This window comes from Mirounga angustirostris, unplaced genomic scaffold (assembly GCF_029215605.1).
Source record: "Mirounga angustirostris isolate CCGP_5_RB_7025 unplaced genomic scaffold, mMirAng1.0.hap1 SCAF_10, whole genome shotgun sequence".
Lineage (NCBI taxonomy): Eukaryota > Metazoa > Chordata > Mammalia > Carnivora > Phocidae > Mirounga > Mirounga angustirostris.
In genome coordinates, this window is record NW_026991718.1 from 5,109,894 (window position 1) to 5,124,498 (window position 14,605).

General features: G+C 44.5%; 1 protein-coding gene across 7 annotated transcripts in view; it reads right to left on the minus strand.

Annotated features, from left to right (window-relative positions):
* The window catches only part of ASAP2 (ArfGAP with SH3 domain, ankyrin repeat and PH domain 2), a 168,161-nt gene that overhangs the window by 56,528 nt on the left and 97,028 nt on the right, over positions 1 to 14,605 (minus strand). For all 7 annotated transcript variants that reach the window (XR_010405406.1, XR_010405405.1, XM_045884057.3 and 4 more), the window contains 4 exons: positions 12,553 to 12,682; positions 8,336 to 8,421; positions 1,098 to 1,173; positions 715 to 801 (listed from right to left, as the gene is read on the minus strand). Coding sequence is in view for 5 of the 7 variants with exons in the window: in XM_045884057.3 (XP_045740013.1) it covers positions 715 to 801; positions 1,098 to 1,173; positions 8,336 to 8,421; positions 12,553 to 12,682 (379 nt within the window). In the remaining 2 variants the exon portion in view is untranslated. The remainder of the gene's footprint in view (positions 1 to 714; positions 802 to 1,097; positions 1,174 to 8,335; positions 8,422 to 12,552; positions 12,683 to 14,605) is intronic.

Sequence of the window (14,605 nt, forward strand, 5' to 3'; positions counted from 1 at the left end):
TGCTCTATTAAGTAGTTTAATAGTTATTTATCTAAAATCTATTAATTATACATTTAAATACATTCCTTTATGTACAAGGAAGGGGGTTATGTTTAAGTTCACATTATAATATCCACCCTGTAGTAAACAGATCATAGAATTACCTTAAAAATGTACTTTTTAGTATTTTTTTAAAAGCCTCCAAAACAAATTGTCACTGTGGATGTGTCAGCATGCAGAAAAGGGATTACAGGAAAGACATGATGCCAGAGAAACTAAGGTCTCCTGCTCATCGAAATGCAGCTGGAGGAGACTCTAGTTCCCCATGTTTTACAGAGCACGATCTCAGGGCTGGAGGATGCAGGTGGCCACCTGGTATGGGGCCACAGAAACCACAAAGTTCCAGGTAGAAAATCAATGGCATAAATACCGAGTATCTACGTAACAGAGATTTTGAGAGCTACTCATCTACGACCAGAGAGCACTAAAAGGGTTTATATGCTACCATGAAGGCCAGGTCTCCAGTAAATGCCTCCCCCCTTGAAATAAACAGATCTTAAAAAGATGGTTTCATAAGACCAAACTTAAGGAGCAAACCAAATGCTTGGTGCTGGCCTGATACAGCCCCAGGGTGAACTGTGAGCTCCTAGAGGACCTGAATGTAGCATTCTTCTGTCCCAAAGCCTCTGAGACCCAGGTATACAAGTGCAATCTTTCAAAATTAAATCCCCTCACCTCTTTCTGTTCAACCTGCAATGCTGATTTCAAAATATCTCGAAGCTGTATCAGTTGCCTTCTTTCTTCATCCTGGGCCTGTTTGATCTTTAAAAAACAAAACAAAGAAGAGAGAAGCAGGGCTGAGGTACAGTGAGGTTCTGGGAGTTCGTAGGGCATCGCCTCAACAAATGCCTCCCCTACCAGATCCCCCCTCCCCCGCCAGCCACAACAGAGGACGGCCACGGGGACTCCATCCTCCACGGGGCCCCACCAGGCTGTCAGCTTCTGGCGCACGCAGCATGCAAACACGGGATCATACAGAAGCCATGCTTAAATCAAAGCATTTGTTTCATAAAAACTGTTTTGACACTCATGTGGGAGAGAAGCCACTAGCTGCTTACTGTGTGAAGGTCTGTTGAAAGTGTCTCAATGGAAGGCTTGAGGCTCTCAACTGCTTTCAGTCCATCCTGGAAAAAACTAAGAGGAAAAAGAAGACACAGATAGGGTTTCATAAAAGAGGAAAGAGTTCTATTACATGGAGAAAATACTTCTTTAAAGGAAAGTGAGTGAAATCATGACACAATTCCTGGGGGAAAACACTGTGTGAACCAAACTTTAAAATATCAGGCAAACAAAGAATAAAATGACACTGAAAACCGCAAGAAGTGACAGAAAAGGAACTGCAATAAGCCTAAGTGTTTATAATTGCTCTTGACCCATATGATAGGAGCCCTAAATTTTCAGTGTATAATGGGAAGCAGGCCCCTACTGACAAAAGGCAGTGAAGGCTCTGGTTCAGGAATGGAAAAGTCTGAGCTCAGAAAAGCATGGGGTGCAAGTAAGAACAATACACTAAAAAATCTTCCCAGTCAACAGCTAAGTGGAAAAGAGAAGGCAGAAAAAAACAAAGCGAGCTTGATGCAGGTGAATGGCCATGCCCCATCTGCAGAGTAAGGAAATGTGGTTGGAGAACTTGAGATCAAATATCAAAAGGAAACTTTTTTTTTTCCAAAGCCCAGAACTCAATGCTTGTGAAGTTGTTTATAGTAAGTGATGCAGGAACTATAAGAGAAGCTAGACAGATTTCCCTGCAGCAACAGCGGGTTGATGCTGAGCATTGCCCCGAAGCATGCTGTACAACCCTTTTAAGAGGAATGAAGAAAACGCTTCCCCGTAAGCTCAGGGCAGAGTTCAAAACGTAACAACGGCTGTTATGCCTATGTGATTTGGCCTCTGCCTAGGTCTCCAAGCTTCAAGTAGCATCATTCACCCCCTTTCATTCACTAGATTCCAGAGCTAGCAGCCTTCTGTCAATGGCCATCAGACCTTTCCTGCCTCAGGCCCTTTGCATATGCTATTTCTGTTTTCTAAAGAGTTCTCCCTGCAGATATCTTCTGTTTTGCCTGGATTATTCCCACCCACTCTTCAAATTTTAAGTTAACTACCACTTTGTTAGTGAGGCTTCCGTGACCCCTTACTTTAAAAGAAGTCTCCTTGCTATATTCTCTCAGAGCACTGTCTCTTGCTTCAAAACCCTTAGCACAACTACCGTTACGTAGTCATTAGTGTGATTATTTAAAATATACCCACCCTCCCTTAGATCCAAAGTTCTAGGAGGGTAAGGACACGGTATCCACAAAACCAGGCACATTTCAAGCACACACTATTTGTTGAATGAAAACATAAATTAATGAAGGAGGGAAGGAGTCTCCAACTTCAGCCAGGTAACTGGAAGGAAATGATCTTCAAAATGTGATCTGGGTCTCCCATGTGTTCATGGGAGGTGATGTTAATCACCTCAGCCAGGGTCCTGTGGGACTTTCCCACGTGAAGTATATAAGGAACAGAAGGGGCTGTGAGAGCAACGAAGCATGACACTGAATACAGTAATTCCAAGGAGGAAGGAAGAGGGAAATATACACACAGGATGTGGGTTCTGAACCATTACTAGCCAGGCATTAGGAATCACAGAAGCTGCGCTATGAGAATGGTCTAACCTTAATGTTTAGATATATGCGTAATTCTTTATTTTATGTTTTCATCCCTACATTTTACCTAACGCTTTTTTTCTGAACATGGAATAACTCCTGATACGGCAACAGTGACTTCTCCAGGGCTGTGTCCACTGTCGGGGCAGGAAGGCCTGGTCTTAGGCACCTTCGGGCCCTCCGCTCACGGCATGATGAGCAGCACAGAGCAGGTGCTTTCCAACCACACAGGACATGTGGAGGTACAGACACAGGCATGAGAAACTGAGCTGCTCCCCTCTCGTCCTGAGCTCATCTCGTTCTCACGATCTGCTTCAGTTACATTATTTCTTTACAGAACTATTTCCTTAATCCCTTCAAATTCTCGTGAAATAGGTAGGAAAGAGAGAAAGAAGAGGGACCAAGAGAGGGGGAGAGAACACCAGGGTGAGGAGTCGGAAGAGCACCGCAGGAGACTGGTCCCGCACGGAGAGCCGGCGCACGGCTCTGGGAATCTCTGCTTTGTGCCAAGAGCCCTGCCGCGGGGCAAGTACTCAGGCGTTTCTCGTCGCAGTCACCACCATCAGCATGACGCTGGGCAGGGCACTCGGAATAACGATACCAATTTGGGTTTGAGATTTGGTTTTTATCTTCATAATCACATAGCTGGTCTTAACCATCTACCTAGAACACCTCCTCCTCTGATTGTCAAACTGCCCATCTTCCTGTACCTTCCGTTTTGTTTTTAGAGGTGGGAAGGGGGAGAGGGAGAGAGAGAATCTTAAGCAGACTCCACACTCAGCGCAGAGTTGGGCGCGGGGCTTGATCTCATGACCCTGAGATCATGACCTGAGCCAAAATCAAGAGTTGGACGCTTAAGTGACTGAGCCATCCAGGCACCCACGTACCCTCCTTTTTGAGGCATGTTTTGGCACCTAGGTATACCCTCCCTGGCCTCAGGGAAAGTTTCAAAGAAAGGGGCTCTGTCCCTGCTTTGCTGTCACCACCGTGACATTTCTTTCCCTTTACTTTTTAAGATTTTATTTTATTTTTTAAATTTTTTTATTCTTATGTTAATCCCCATACATTACATCATTAGTTTTAGATGTAGTGTTCCATGATTCATTGTTTGTGCGTAACACCCAGTGCTCCATGCAGAACGCGCCCTCCTCAATACCCATCACCAGGCTAACCCAACCTCCCAACCCCCTCCCCTCTAGAACCCTCAGTTTGTTTTTCAGAGTCCATCGTCTCTCATGGTTCGTCTACCCCTCCGATTTCCCCCTCTTCATTCTTCCCCTCCTGCTACCTTCTTCTTTTTTTTTTTTTTTCTCTTAACATATATTGCATTATTTGTTTCAGAGGTACAGATCTGGGATTCAACAGTCTTGCACAATTCACAGCGCTTACCAGAGCACATACCCTCCCCAGTGTCTATCACCCAGTCACCCCATCCCTCCCACCCCACCCCCCACTCCAGCAACCCTCAGTTTGTTTCCTGAGATTAAGAATTCCTCCTATCAGTGAGGTCATATGATACATGTTTTTCTCTGTTTGACTTATTTAAGATTTTATTTTTAAGTAATCTCTATACCCAATGTGGGGCTCAAACTCACAACCCCGAGATGGACAGTCACATGCTCTACCAACTGAGCCGGTAAGGTGCCCCATCACTGTGACATTTTTTTTTCCTTTTTTAAAAAGATTTTATTTATTAGAGAGAGAGAATGAGCGGGGGAGGGGGAGGGCAGAGAGAGCAGACTCCCTGCTGAGCAGGAAGCCCAATGTGAGGCTCAATCCCAGAACCCCGAGATCATGACCTGAGCCCAAGGCAGATGCTTAACTAACTAAACGACCCAGTTGCCCCCACTGTAGCATTTCTAAGTACAAACCCTGTACATTTTTCTTAGGTTGAACCAGTAACACTTTCCCAAGCTTCAATCAAACAATGTTTACCATCAATATTACTAAATATCAGTTTTGTTTTTTATTAAATGTTTTCTACCCAGCCTGACCAAACTCCCAAGCCTTTAAAATGCACCCACTGAGATTCAATCTTCAAGCTCCCACCAAGCAGGGTGGCCTCTCCCTCCGGCTATAGGCTTTATAAGAGCACCCCATTCTCATGGCCCGAGCCCTGCCTGCCCTCTGCACCCTGGCCCTGTGTCTCATTCAACGCCGTATCCCAAATACATCAGGCAACAGTTGGTCATTGTGGTTCTCAGCAGGTAACTGCTCAAAGAACAAGTCAATTCAACATTCATCACCACTATTTAGAACATAGCTGTTTTTGTTTTATTATTGTTTTAGAGACTGCCCTATTTCTAGATTCCATTAGAGAGTAAGAGCCTCAACCTTCAGCAGCAAAGGCTAATAAGACAGATTTTCAGGGTATTCCAGGAACCAGGCAGAGATGCAACTTCTTTCTTTAAATGAAATAAAAAACAAAGAACATGAAGTACTCTTCAAGAACACTGAAAGTAAAAAGCAAATATGAATAAAAAGCAAAATAATACATATCTAGGCAGTTCTAAGGGTGAACACCCAAACATGGCTCCCAGAGTCTAGTCTACACCCAGAGGCCTCTTCATACCTGCAGAGAATAGCAGCGTGTGAGAACGGGCACTGGCCGAGCAGGCTGCCCCTGCCCCTCAGGGCCCAGCACTCTTCTGGGGTGAGGACGGGAGACTGGGAATGTTAACTGGGGAACATGAAGGAGCTACAAGAACCAACAATGTACAGCCACATGGTCCTTTGTCCAACGGCTGAGTCACTCCAGCTCTGCAGTTTATCCCCCAGAATGTGAATTAGAAATAGAAAAGTCAAAGCTGTGCAAGTGATTTGAAGAGCATGCAGCATGCACACACACACACACAGACACATACACAGACACACACACAGGAAGTAATGGAAGATTCATCGTTTTTAAAGGTTACTGAGCTCATGCCCATAAAAGGCCAACTAGTTCACTTTTCCACAAGTGGTCTGTTGCTACCCAACGGATCAGTTTGGGCAAAATAAAGAGAAAAAAGGAAATCCCAGAATAGCTTCTTAAAAATAAAATATTAGCAAGGAAGCGACCCACTTCCTAATCTGCCTCACATAAGGTTACAAGGATAACTACCGAAGAAGTAATTTGCATGTTAATCACAAAGTTACGGTTCTGAGTCTCTATAAAATAGTTCATCTTGAAAATTCTACAAATTAGGGGGTTTTTTCCATCCTCTGAGACTCTTTTTTCCAAGCTTGGAGCTCTTCTTTTAACCTAGGATGAACCACACAGCACAGCGTCTTTTGCTGCTGGACCTCAGCTGCTTCACAGACGCACGGTCACGAGCACCATATTAATTCCAAGGCTGAGCTAAGTTCAATAGTGCAACTCACCACTGCAACCATGTGCCAGGTACATGCACCATGCACTGCACATTAAACAAATAATATCATGGCCCCTTTCCTTAAAGGAGACGCAGTTTGGTGAGAGACATAACGCAGTATGAAAGATGCCATTCTGTAGATAAACAGCTGGTATAGTGATAATGCAGAAGGAAGAGAAGTAATTCCAGCCAGGGAAGACCGGGCGAGTTCAAAGGAGCAGTAGGTAGGTCTCAGGGATGACCAGAGCTAGGGAAAGGCACAAAGGGAGCGTTGGGACATTCTAGCAAAGGGAGCAGCATGTGCAGAGGCACATCAGTGTGCGGCATGGCCTGTCTGGGGAAAAGCGACAGACAGGTGGGGCATTCAACCTCCAAGGATTTCTCACATCAGTCACACCATCCGCTGGCTTTGTCACCAGTCTAGGCCAAGACCTCACTGGCCCTGGATGGTGCAGGAACAGGACTGTGTGCCTAAGTGATCACCCATACCCACTCTTGTTTGTCCCTTATTAAAACAGAGAATGGAACCAAGAAGTCTCCCCAGGTGTTTCCCATCGACTCTGCTCTCGCTCCATCCATCACACTGTTTCACCTGTTCATAGCCACACCCGCTCCCTAAAACTGTTACGTATTTTCTTCTGTGTTTACTATTTATCCACCCCGTCAGAACTGAAGGTTCATGAGTAAGAAGTATCACCAGAACCTCAAATAGTGCCTGGCACATAGTAGGAGCTCAATATTTGCTGAATGAATCTCCTGCTTAAAACTTTTGAGAGCTCCCTGATACACTTAGAATAAAATCTAAAACCCTTCACAGGGCTCCTAAGGCCATCCACGTCTCTCGTTTTTCCATCCGGTTTCATGTCACACTACCCTCCCCCACTCACTCATTATGCTTATGTCACACTGGGCTTTTTCCTGCCTCGAGATCTTGACTTTGCCTGGAATGTTCTTTCCCTACTCCTTCTCTGCTAGATCCTTTAGATCTCAGAATACATGTCTCCTCAAAGAGGCCTGCAGCTAGTTCAGAAAGTATTTGAATATCTACTATGGACTAGGTACTGTGTCTGGTGGCTGGAGAATACAAGAAACAGAAAAAAAAAAGGAAGAAAAATCCTGTGTCTGCCCTCAATCTAAATCAGGTCCTTCTATTCTTTGTTAGATTCCATCACTTCCGAACACGTTTCAAATGTGCAATCATAAACCCATTGCTTCAGCCCACTTGCCTAGCTGATTCGAGCAGGAACAATGTCTGTGATTGACATTCCTTTATCTCCAGCATCCAGCACAGTGCCGGACACAGGGCACCTGCTCAGCAAGCGACAGATGAGCCAGGGGCTGGTGTGTGTTAGGGCTGAGGGTCAGGCAGAAGTGAGAGGGGGCGCGAGCGAGCAAGTGAGCGAGCGAGGCATGATGAGGGTCAGGCTATGCAGGGCTCACACGCTGGCCAAGCTGACTATGTGAGGCAGACCCAAACACGGAAGCCTCTCCTTCTCTACCATATTCAGCCTCCTTAGCTCAGCACTGTCACTTGCTTTATAGGATAAATAATATATCGGGATGCCTGGGTGGCTCAGTCGGTTGGGCGTCTACCTTCAGCTCAGGTCATGATCTTGAGGTCCTGGGATCGAACTCTGCATCAGCCAGGAGTCTGCTTCTCCCTCTCCCTCTGCCCTTGCTCCTGCTTATGCTCTCTCTCTCAAATAAATAAAATCTTTAAAAATATACATATATGAAATTTAATATACTGCCTTAACCCCAACTAATTTCTTGCAAACAAAAACCATCTGTGAATCATGTGTTAGATCAAACCAGTCTGTCCCTCTGAAAAAAGGGTAAAAATAAATACATCTGATAATTACTATAGATTGTTGTTTATTGAGAAAGATTCTTTAACCACAGAATTTGCCCTTTTAAAGTGTACAATTCAGTGGTTTTAGTATATTCACAAAATCGTGCAATCATCAGCACCGTCTCATTCCAGAATATTTTCACTACCCCAATCAGCAGTAATTCCCTACTCCTCCTAAGTCCTGGCAATCACTCATCTGTAGATTTGCTTATTCCTGATCTTCCGAGTAAATAAAATCCTACAGAATTTGGCCTTTTGTGTCTGGCTTCTTCCACTTAACATGTTTTTTCAAGGTTCACCGTGTTATAATGGGTGTTAGTACTTCATGCCTTTTACAACAGAGTTTTAAAGGAGTGTTTATTTTCCTTGATACAATACTATATTATCTACCAGAAGTTGCCATAAAAACAGCTGAAATAACATCACAACAAAGAAAAAGAACTTACTTGCACTGGGCATGAAAATATTTGATCAGATTCTGAAGTAAATCCACTCCCTTTTTAATCTTAATTTCATTGACCTTCAGCAGATACTGTTAAAAAAAACACAAAAGGGTATGTCAGACCCAGAACACGAGCTTCTGAGCACAGATCATTTTCTCTACTTCTCCGACATCTTTCGCTAAGGGTAGAGGTCATGGCAGGTGCCGAGCATTTTCTGAAACACCAGAACTGAACATTTCTCTGTCTGGTGCCAAATGAATTATCCAACGTCCAGGTAATTAAACATTTAACTTTAGGTGCCAAAAACTCCTAGTAGTAAGATGCTGGATCTTAACCTGCTAGAGGAAATTTTCTTCGAGCTGCACAAAGAAGGCAGATGGTTAAAGTGAATGGGCTCTTTCTGTCCACATCTTTCTGCAACCCCCATCCCTTCTCTGGGCAGGTCATCGTCTGCAACACTAACTGCCAGTGTTTTGTAGTTGAGACTCTTATCACCACATCTCTAAACCTGGCACTGAAAAAAAATGTGATTGTTATAAAAACCAAATTTTAAGCTGAAATGAACGAAAGGCATTTTTAACTTGGAGAATTCAGGAATGACCACTAAAATATCAGGAAGTCCCAGGAATCTACAAAACCAGCCTCAGGAAATACATTTGTTCTTTGCTAAAGGTTTACAGAACAAAAGACCCCATAAATTCCCTGTTCCCTCCACCGTCAGGACATGGCATAAAGAACTCTGAGGACGTGTCATCTCTGAGACTGGATGCCCCCGAAAGAGCGGCCACCACTGCTGACCACACAGGCTTCTCAGCCATAACCTGGGAAGCTCACATTCAAGCCAGAAGTCCAGCCGGAGAGAGGAAGCTGCTACAAAATCAACTACAAAATCTCCTTTTCCTACACCAAGCACCTTTATGTGTTCTCCTTCCTTCGGTCTGATATTTATTCACTGTTAACTGAATAAGATGCCTGGCAATGTCAAAATGGCTAAGTGGTTAATAAGATGCTTCTCTGTGACTTAAGTCAAAACTTAAAACGTGTGGACCTTTTGACATAGAACTTCTACTTACAGGAACTTACTCTCTAAGAAGATAATCATAAAAGTTTACAAAGATGAATAGAAAACAAGGTTCAGTGTGGACTTGTTTGTAAAAGTAACAAATGGCAACCCAAATGTAATGAATGGAAAATTAAAGTAGGGTTCAGCCACACACAAAAATTGCTATGTAGCCATGAAGCCAATAAAGCAGAGACTTTCCGGCACCAAAGGATGCCCAAAAGACATACAAGTGAGTCAAAACAATCAGGTTACAAAGCACCAGTAGAGAACGATCCTGTTTATACAAATTATTTTTATGAAGGTACACGGAGGGATATATGAAAGATGGTAAAGTACTTATCTTCTGGTGCGTAAAATTTGGGGTGATTTTTAATTTCATATATATAGACTAATTTTTAAAAGTATATTTTTATAATCACAGAAAAACAACAGGATCTCTCATACATTCCCCACACACAGATGCTCTGTATTACCTATTTATTACACCACACTGAATTTCTCTACAAAATTCGTTTTGAAGAAAAAGTTCCACAATTTAAAATAAACACCTGAAAGCCATTCTTCTAGATTAGATCTTGGGCATCTAAAATTTTAAACACCTAAACAATGGCAAGCATTTATGAAACTTGAGGGCTTCAGTGTGAGGAACTGGCTGAACAATTTTACCATGATTAACTACAGCAATCTATTCACTTTGAGATGTCAGATTCTGGGGGGACTGCTTTTCAAACGTTCCTCCTTCCCCCACGGAGAGCCCTTTCCAGCCCACTTCTGTTTGGCCCACATGTACATCCTTCATTGGATGTGTCCTCCTCTGGAGACTCCAGCCCTGCTTCTGCACACATCATGCTAACTGCTGGATCTGCTAGGCTCAGCACACATGGGGCCCCAAACCTCCCCGGGGGGCTGGCCTAGCAGGTGTGCTGAAAGCCATCATCTAGACAGTACATTTGCAATATAATAAACTATTTCACCAGTGCACAGGATGCATTCACCTAGACCTGGAGGGGAAAGGTAACTGGTGTTGGGTGCATAGCACAGAAAGCAATGCAGCGCCCCTCACCTCAAAGATACACTAATTTTCACAATTCACTAAACGTTTTTAAATCTTTTTTTTTTTTTTTAAAGATTTTATTTATTTATTTGACAGAGAGAGACACAGTGAGAGAGGAGCACAGGCAGGGGGAGTGGAGGGGGGAGAGGCAGGCTTCCCGCCGAGCGGGGAGCCCAATGCGGGGCTCGATCCCAGAACGCTGGGATCATGACCTGAGCCGAAGGCAGGCGCTTAACGACCGAGCCACCGAGGCAGCCCCACTAAACGTTTTTAAACAAGCAGTCTTTTGCAGAGTTTAAGCAAATGTGTTTCCTCCTTACTAGCCAAAAAAAAGAGCATAACCTGAACACAACATACACACGCACACCTGTTCCAAACCCATTCTTTGTAAAATATCTACTTAATTTACCCCAATTAAACAGAAATAATACCTAGTATTTACGTAACAAACAGCAATTTCCTATGCCATCTCACACCCTCTGGGCTGATTCCTGGGACACTGTGTGAAATTGGCCAGACAGGCATTGTTACATATGAGGTCTGTTTACAAAACAACATGTATCTAAAAACATCCACTCTCCTCTCTACAGTAAGACTTGGAGCTTAGTTAACTTTCCAAATATTCACTTAATGAAAAAAAAAATAGCAAAGGAAGAACAAAGGAACAAAGACGACATGAGACATAAAAAAAAAAAAAAGACAGCAGACATTAATCCAACCACATCAATAGCAACATCAAATGTGAATGGATTAAACAATCCCATCAAAAGGCAGAGACTGTCAGACTAGATTTAAAACACACTGTCTACAGGAAACACACTTTAGATTCTCTGACACACACAGGGTGAAAAAGAAATTCCATGCAAACAGAAATGAAGAGAGCTGGAGTGGCCATACTAATGTCAGGTTAATATCCTATCCTTGATCCTGGGACTGGTTCTGCTCCACTGACCACTTAAGAGATGGAATAAAAACTCATTTAAATATACTCCTAAAATAGACATTTCTACAAGCTAAACTCCCGCTGCAATTAACAAACATTCTGAAGTCAGAAAGTGCCGCGTGGCTCAGCTTTGCTGTTGACCGCTCCCAGGGAACGAGAGCAGGCTGAGCCAGTTTCAGTAGCTGTCACAATCATCCCCGCGCACTCCGCACATCGAAAGCTGAAGTCTGCACAGGCTCGGCACATGCACCGTCAAGCTCAAGGGGCTTCACGGCCACTGCCGGGAGGGCGAACCCTCAGGCAGAGCTTGGCATGGTGTCCAGAGGCCTTTTTTACAACGACCCACAAGCAAGGCATAACAAGGCTGGAAGCAAAGGCCTTCATGACTCGTTTCTGGTATTTTGCACCCCTCAGCCTCCAGCAGGGACATGTCCCAGAGCATCAGTGCTGCCATTTCCCTCCCCATCCCCAAAGGCAAGGGCTCAGGCTGCAGAACGGAGCGGAGCAGAGGAGCTCCCCAGGGCCTCCTGCCTTGATGAGTGAATTCGGTGCAAGCACTTCAGAGGCAGGTGGCTTGGCTTCCACAGTATGTAGTGCGCTCGTTCTCCCTCCCTCCCTCACTCAGAGACCCACAGGGGACCAGCTGCAGGTTTTTCCAGCTGACTTCTCCCTGGCCCTCCTCATGGCTTCCACTGCTATAATGGGAACCCAGATACCTCATTAAAAAACACTAATGGAGAGTATTTTAGTAATGTACCTGTGAGAGGTGAGTCTGGGTATGTGTATGAGGCCAGAGAGGATGTTTCTTTAGATTCTTCCCTACCTTTAATTAATGGTTGGGGTTAGATTCAGCTCATTCCACCCTCCAAGAGACTCAGCCTCCCCTAGTAAGAGAAATTGGGACAAATGGAGTCCACTAATGCATTGCTGTGATGTCTGAAGCCTCTGGGAAGCATGCACTCTCCAGAGGAGTTCACATGCCAGTGAAGGCAGGCTGCCTGCAGCCCACCACCTGGAACCCACCACCCCCTGGAACCTGCACTTCACGCTTCCCAACCCTGGCACCCCCGGCGCTCACCCTGCACATCTGTAGCTGCAGCCCGCACCCCCGGGGCTCACCTCGCGCACCCGTAGCTGCAGCCCACACCCCTGGGGCTCACCTCGCACATCTGTAGCTGGAAAAGCCGCCGCTCCTTCTCCATCTCTTCGGCAATTTCAGCCCCGCTGATTTCAGTGCGAATCATTCCATGCAGTTTGGCATGCTCCTTCTTCTCTTTTTCAATTTTGGTTCTACAGGTGAAAAAAGCAAGGATAATTTGAGATGCCTCGGCACAGCACTCCAGACAAGACAGGCTTGCAGGGATCCCATTACCCAGCCTGCAACACAAACGTGCATGAGTCTTCTGCAAACAAGACAGCCTCTTATTTATTTTTATTAATTTTATTATGTTAGTCACCATTACATTACATCATTCGTTTTTGATGTAGTGTTCCATGATTCATTGTTTGCGTGTAACACCCAGTGCTCCATGCAGAACGTGTCCTCCTTAATACCCATCACCAGGCTAACCCATCCCCCCACCCCCGTCCCCTCTAGAACCCTCAATTTGTTTCTCAGAGTCCATAGTCTCTCATGGTTCATCTCGCCCTCCGATACCCCCCCTTCATTTTTCCCCTCCCTGCTATCTTTTTTTTTTTTAACATATAATGTATTGTTTCAGAGGTACAGGTCTGTGATTGATCAGTCTTACACAATTCACAGCACTCACCATAGCACATACCCTCCCCACTGTGATCACCCAGGCACCCCATCCTTCCCACCCCCCACCACTCCAGCAACCCTCAGCTTGTTTCCTGAGATTAAGAATTCCTCATATCAGGGGTGCCTGGGTGGCTCAGTCGTTAAGCGCCTGCCTTCGGCTCAGGTCATGATCCCAGGGTCCTGGGATCGAGCCCCGCATCGGGCTCCCTGCTCAGCGGGAAGCCTGCTTCTCCCTCTCCCTCTCCCCCTGCTTGTGTTCCCTCTCTGTGTCTCTCTCTGTCAAATAAATAAATAAAATCTTTAAAAAAAAAAAAAAAGAATTCCTCATATCAGTGAGATCATATGGTACTTGTCTTTCTCTGACTTATTTTGCTTAGCATAATACCCTCTAGTTCCATCCACGTCATTGCAAATGCCAAGATTTTGGGGTTTTTTGATGGCTGCATAATATTCCATTGTATATATATATATCACACCTTCTTTATCCATTCATCTGTTGATGAACGTCTTGGCTCTTTCCACAGTTTGGCTATTGTGGACATTGCTGCTATAAACATCAGAGTGCACATACCCCTTCAGATCCCTACATTTGTATCTTTGGGGTAAATACCCAGTAGTGCAATTGCTGGATCGTATGGTAGCTCTATTTTCAACTTTTTGAGGAACCTCCATACTGTTTTCCAGAGTGGCTGCACCAGCTTGCATTCCCACCAACAGCGTAGGAGGGTTCCCCTTTCTCCGCATCCCCGCCAACATCTGTCATTTCCTGACTTGTTAATTTTAGCCATTCTGACTGGTGTGAGGTGGTATCTCATTGAGGTTTTGATTTGGATTTCCCTGATGCCGAGTGATGCTGAGCACTTTTTCATGTGTCTTCTTTGGAAAAATGTTCATGTCTTCTGTCCATTTCTTGATTGGATTATTTGTTCTTTGGGTGTTGAGCTTGGTAAGTTCTTTATAGATCTTGGATACTAGCCCTTTATCTGATATGTCATTTTCAAATATCTTCTCCCATTCTGTCAGTTGTCTTTTGGTTTTGTTGACTGTTTCCTTTGCTGGCAAAAGCTTTTTATCGTGATGAAGTCCCAATAGTTCATTTTTGCCCTTGCTTCCCTTGCCTTTGGCGATGTTTCTAGGAAGAAGTTGCTGTGGCTGAGGTCGAAGATGTTGCTGCCTGTGTTCTCCTTTAGGATTTGGATGGACTCCTGCCTCACATTTAGGTCTTTCAACCACTTTGAGTCTATTTTTGTGTGTGGTGTAAGGAAATGGTCCAGTTTCATACAAGACAGCCTCTTAACTTACTGGAAAGGAAAATACAATTTGGTCATAAGAATGTCAAATTTGACCCTTTTTGTTGAGTACTGGTTCAAGAAATCCTTTCCTAAGCACCTACTTTGTGCCAGATTTGGGTCAGAAGAGGCAAAGTCTGCTCACGCCTCAAAGGTTTCCTT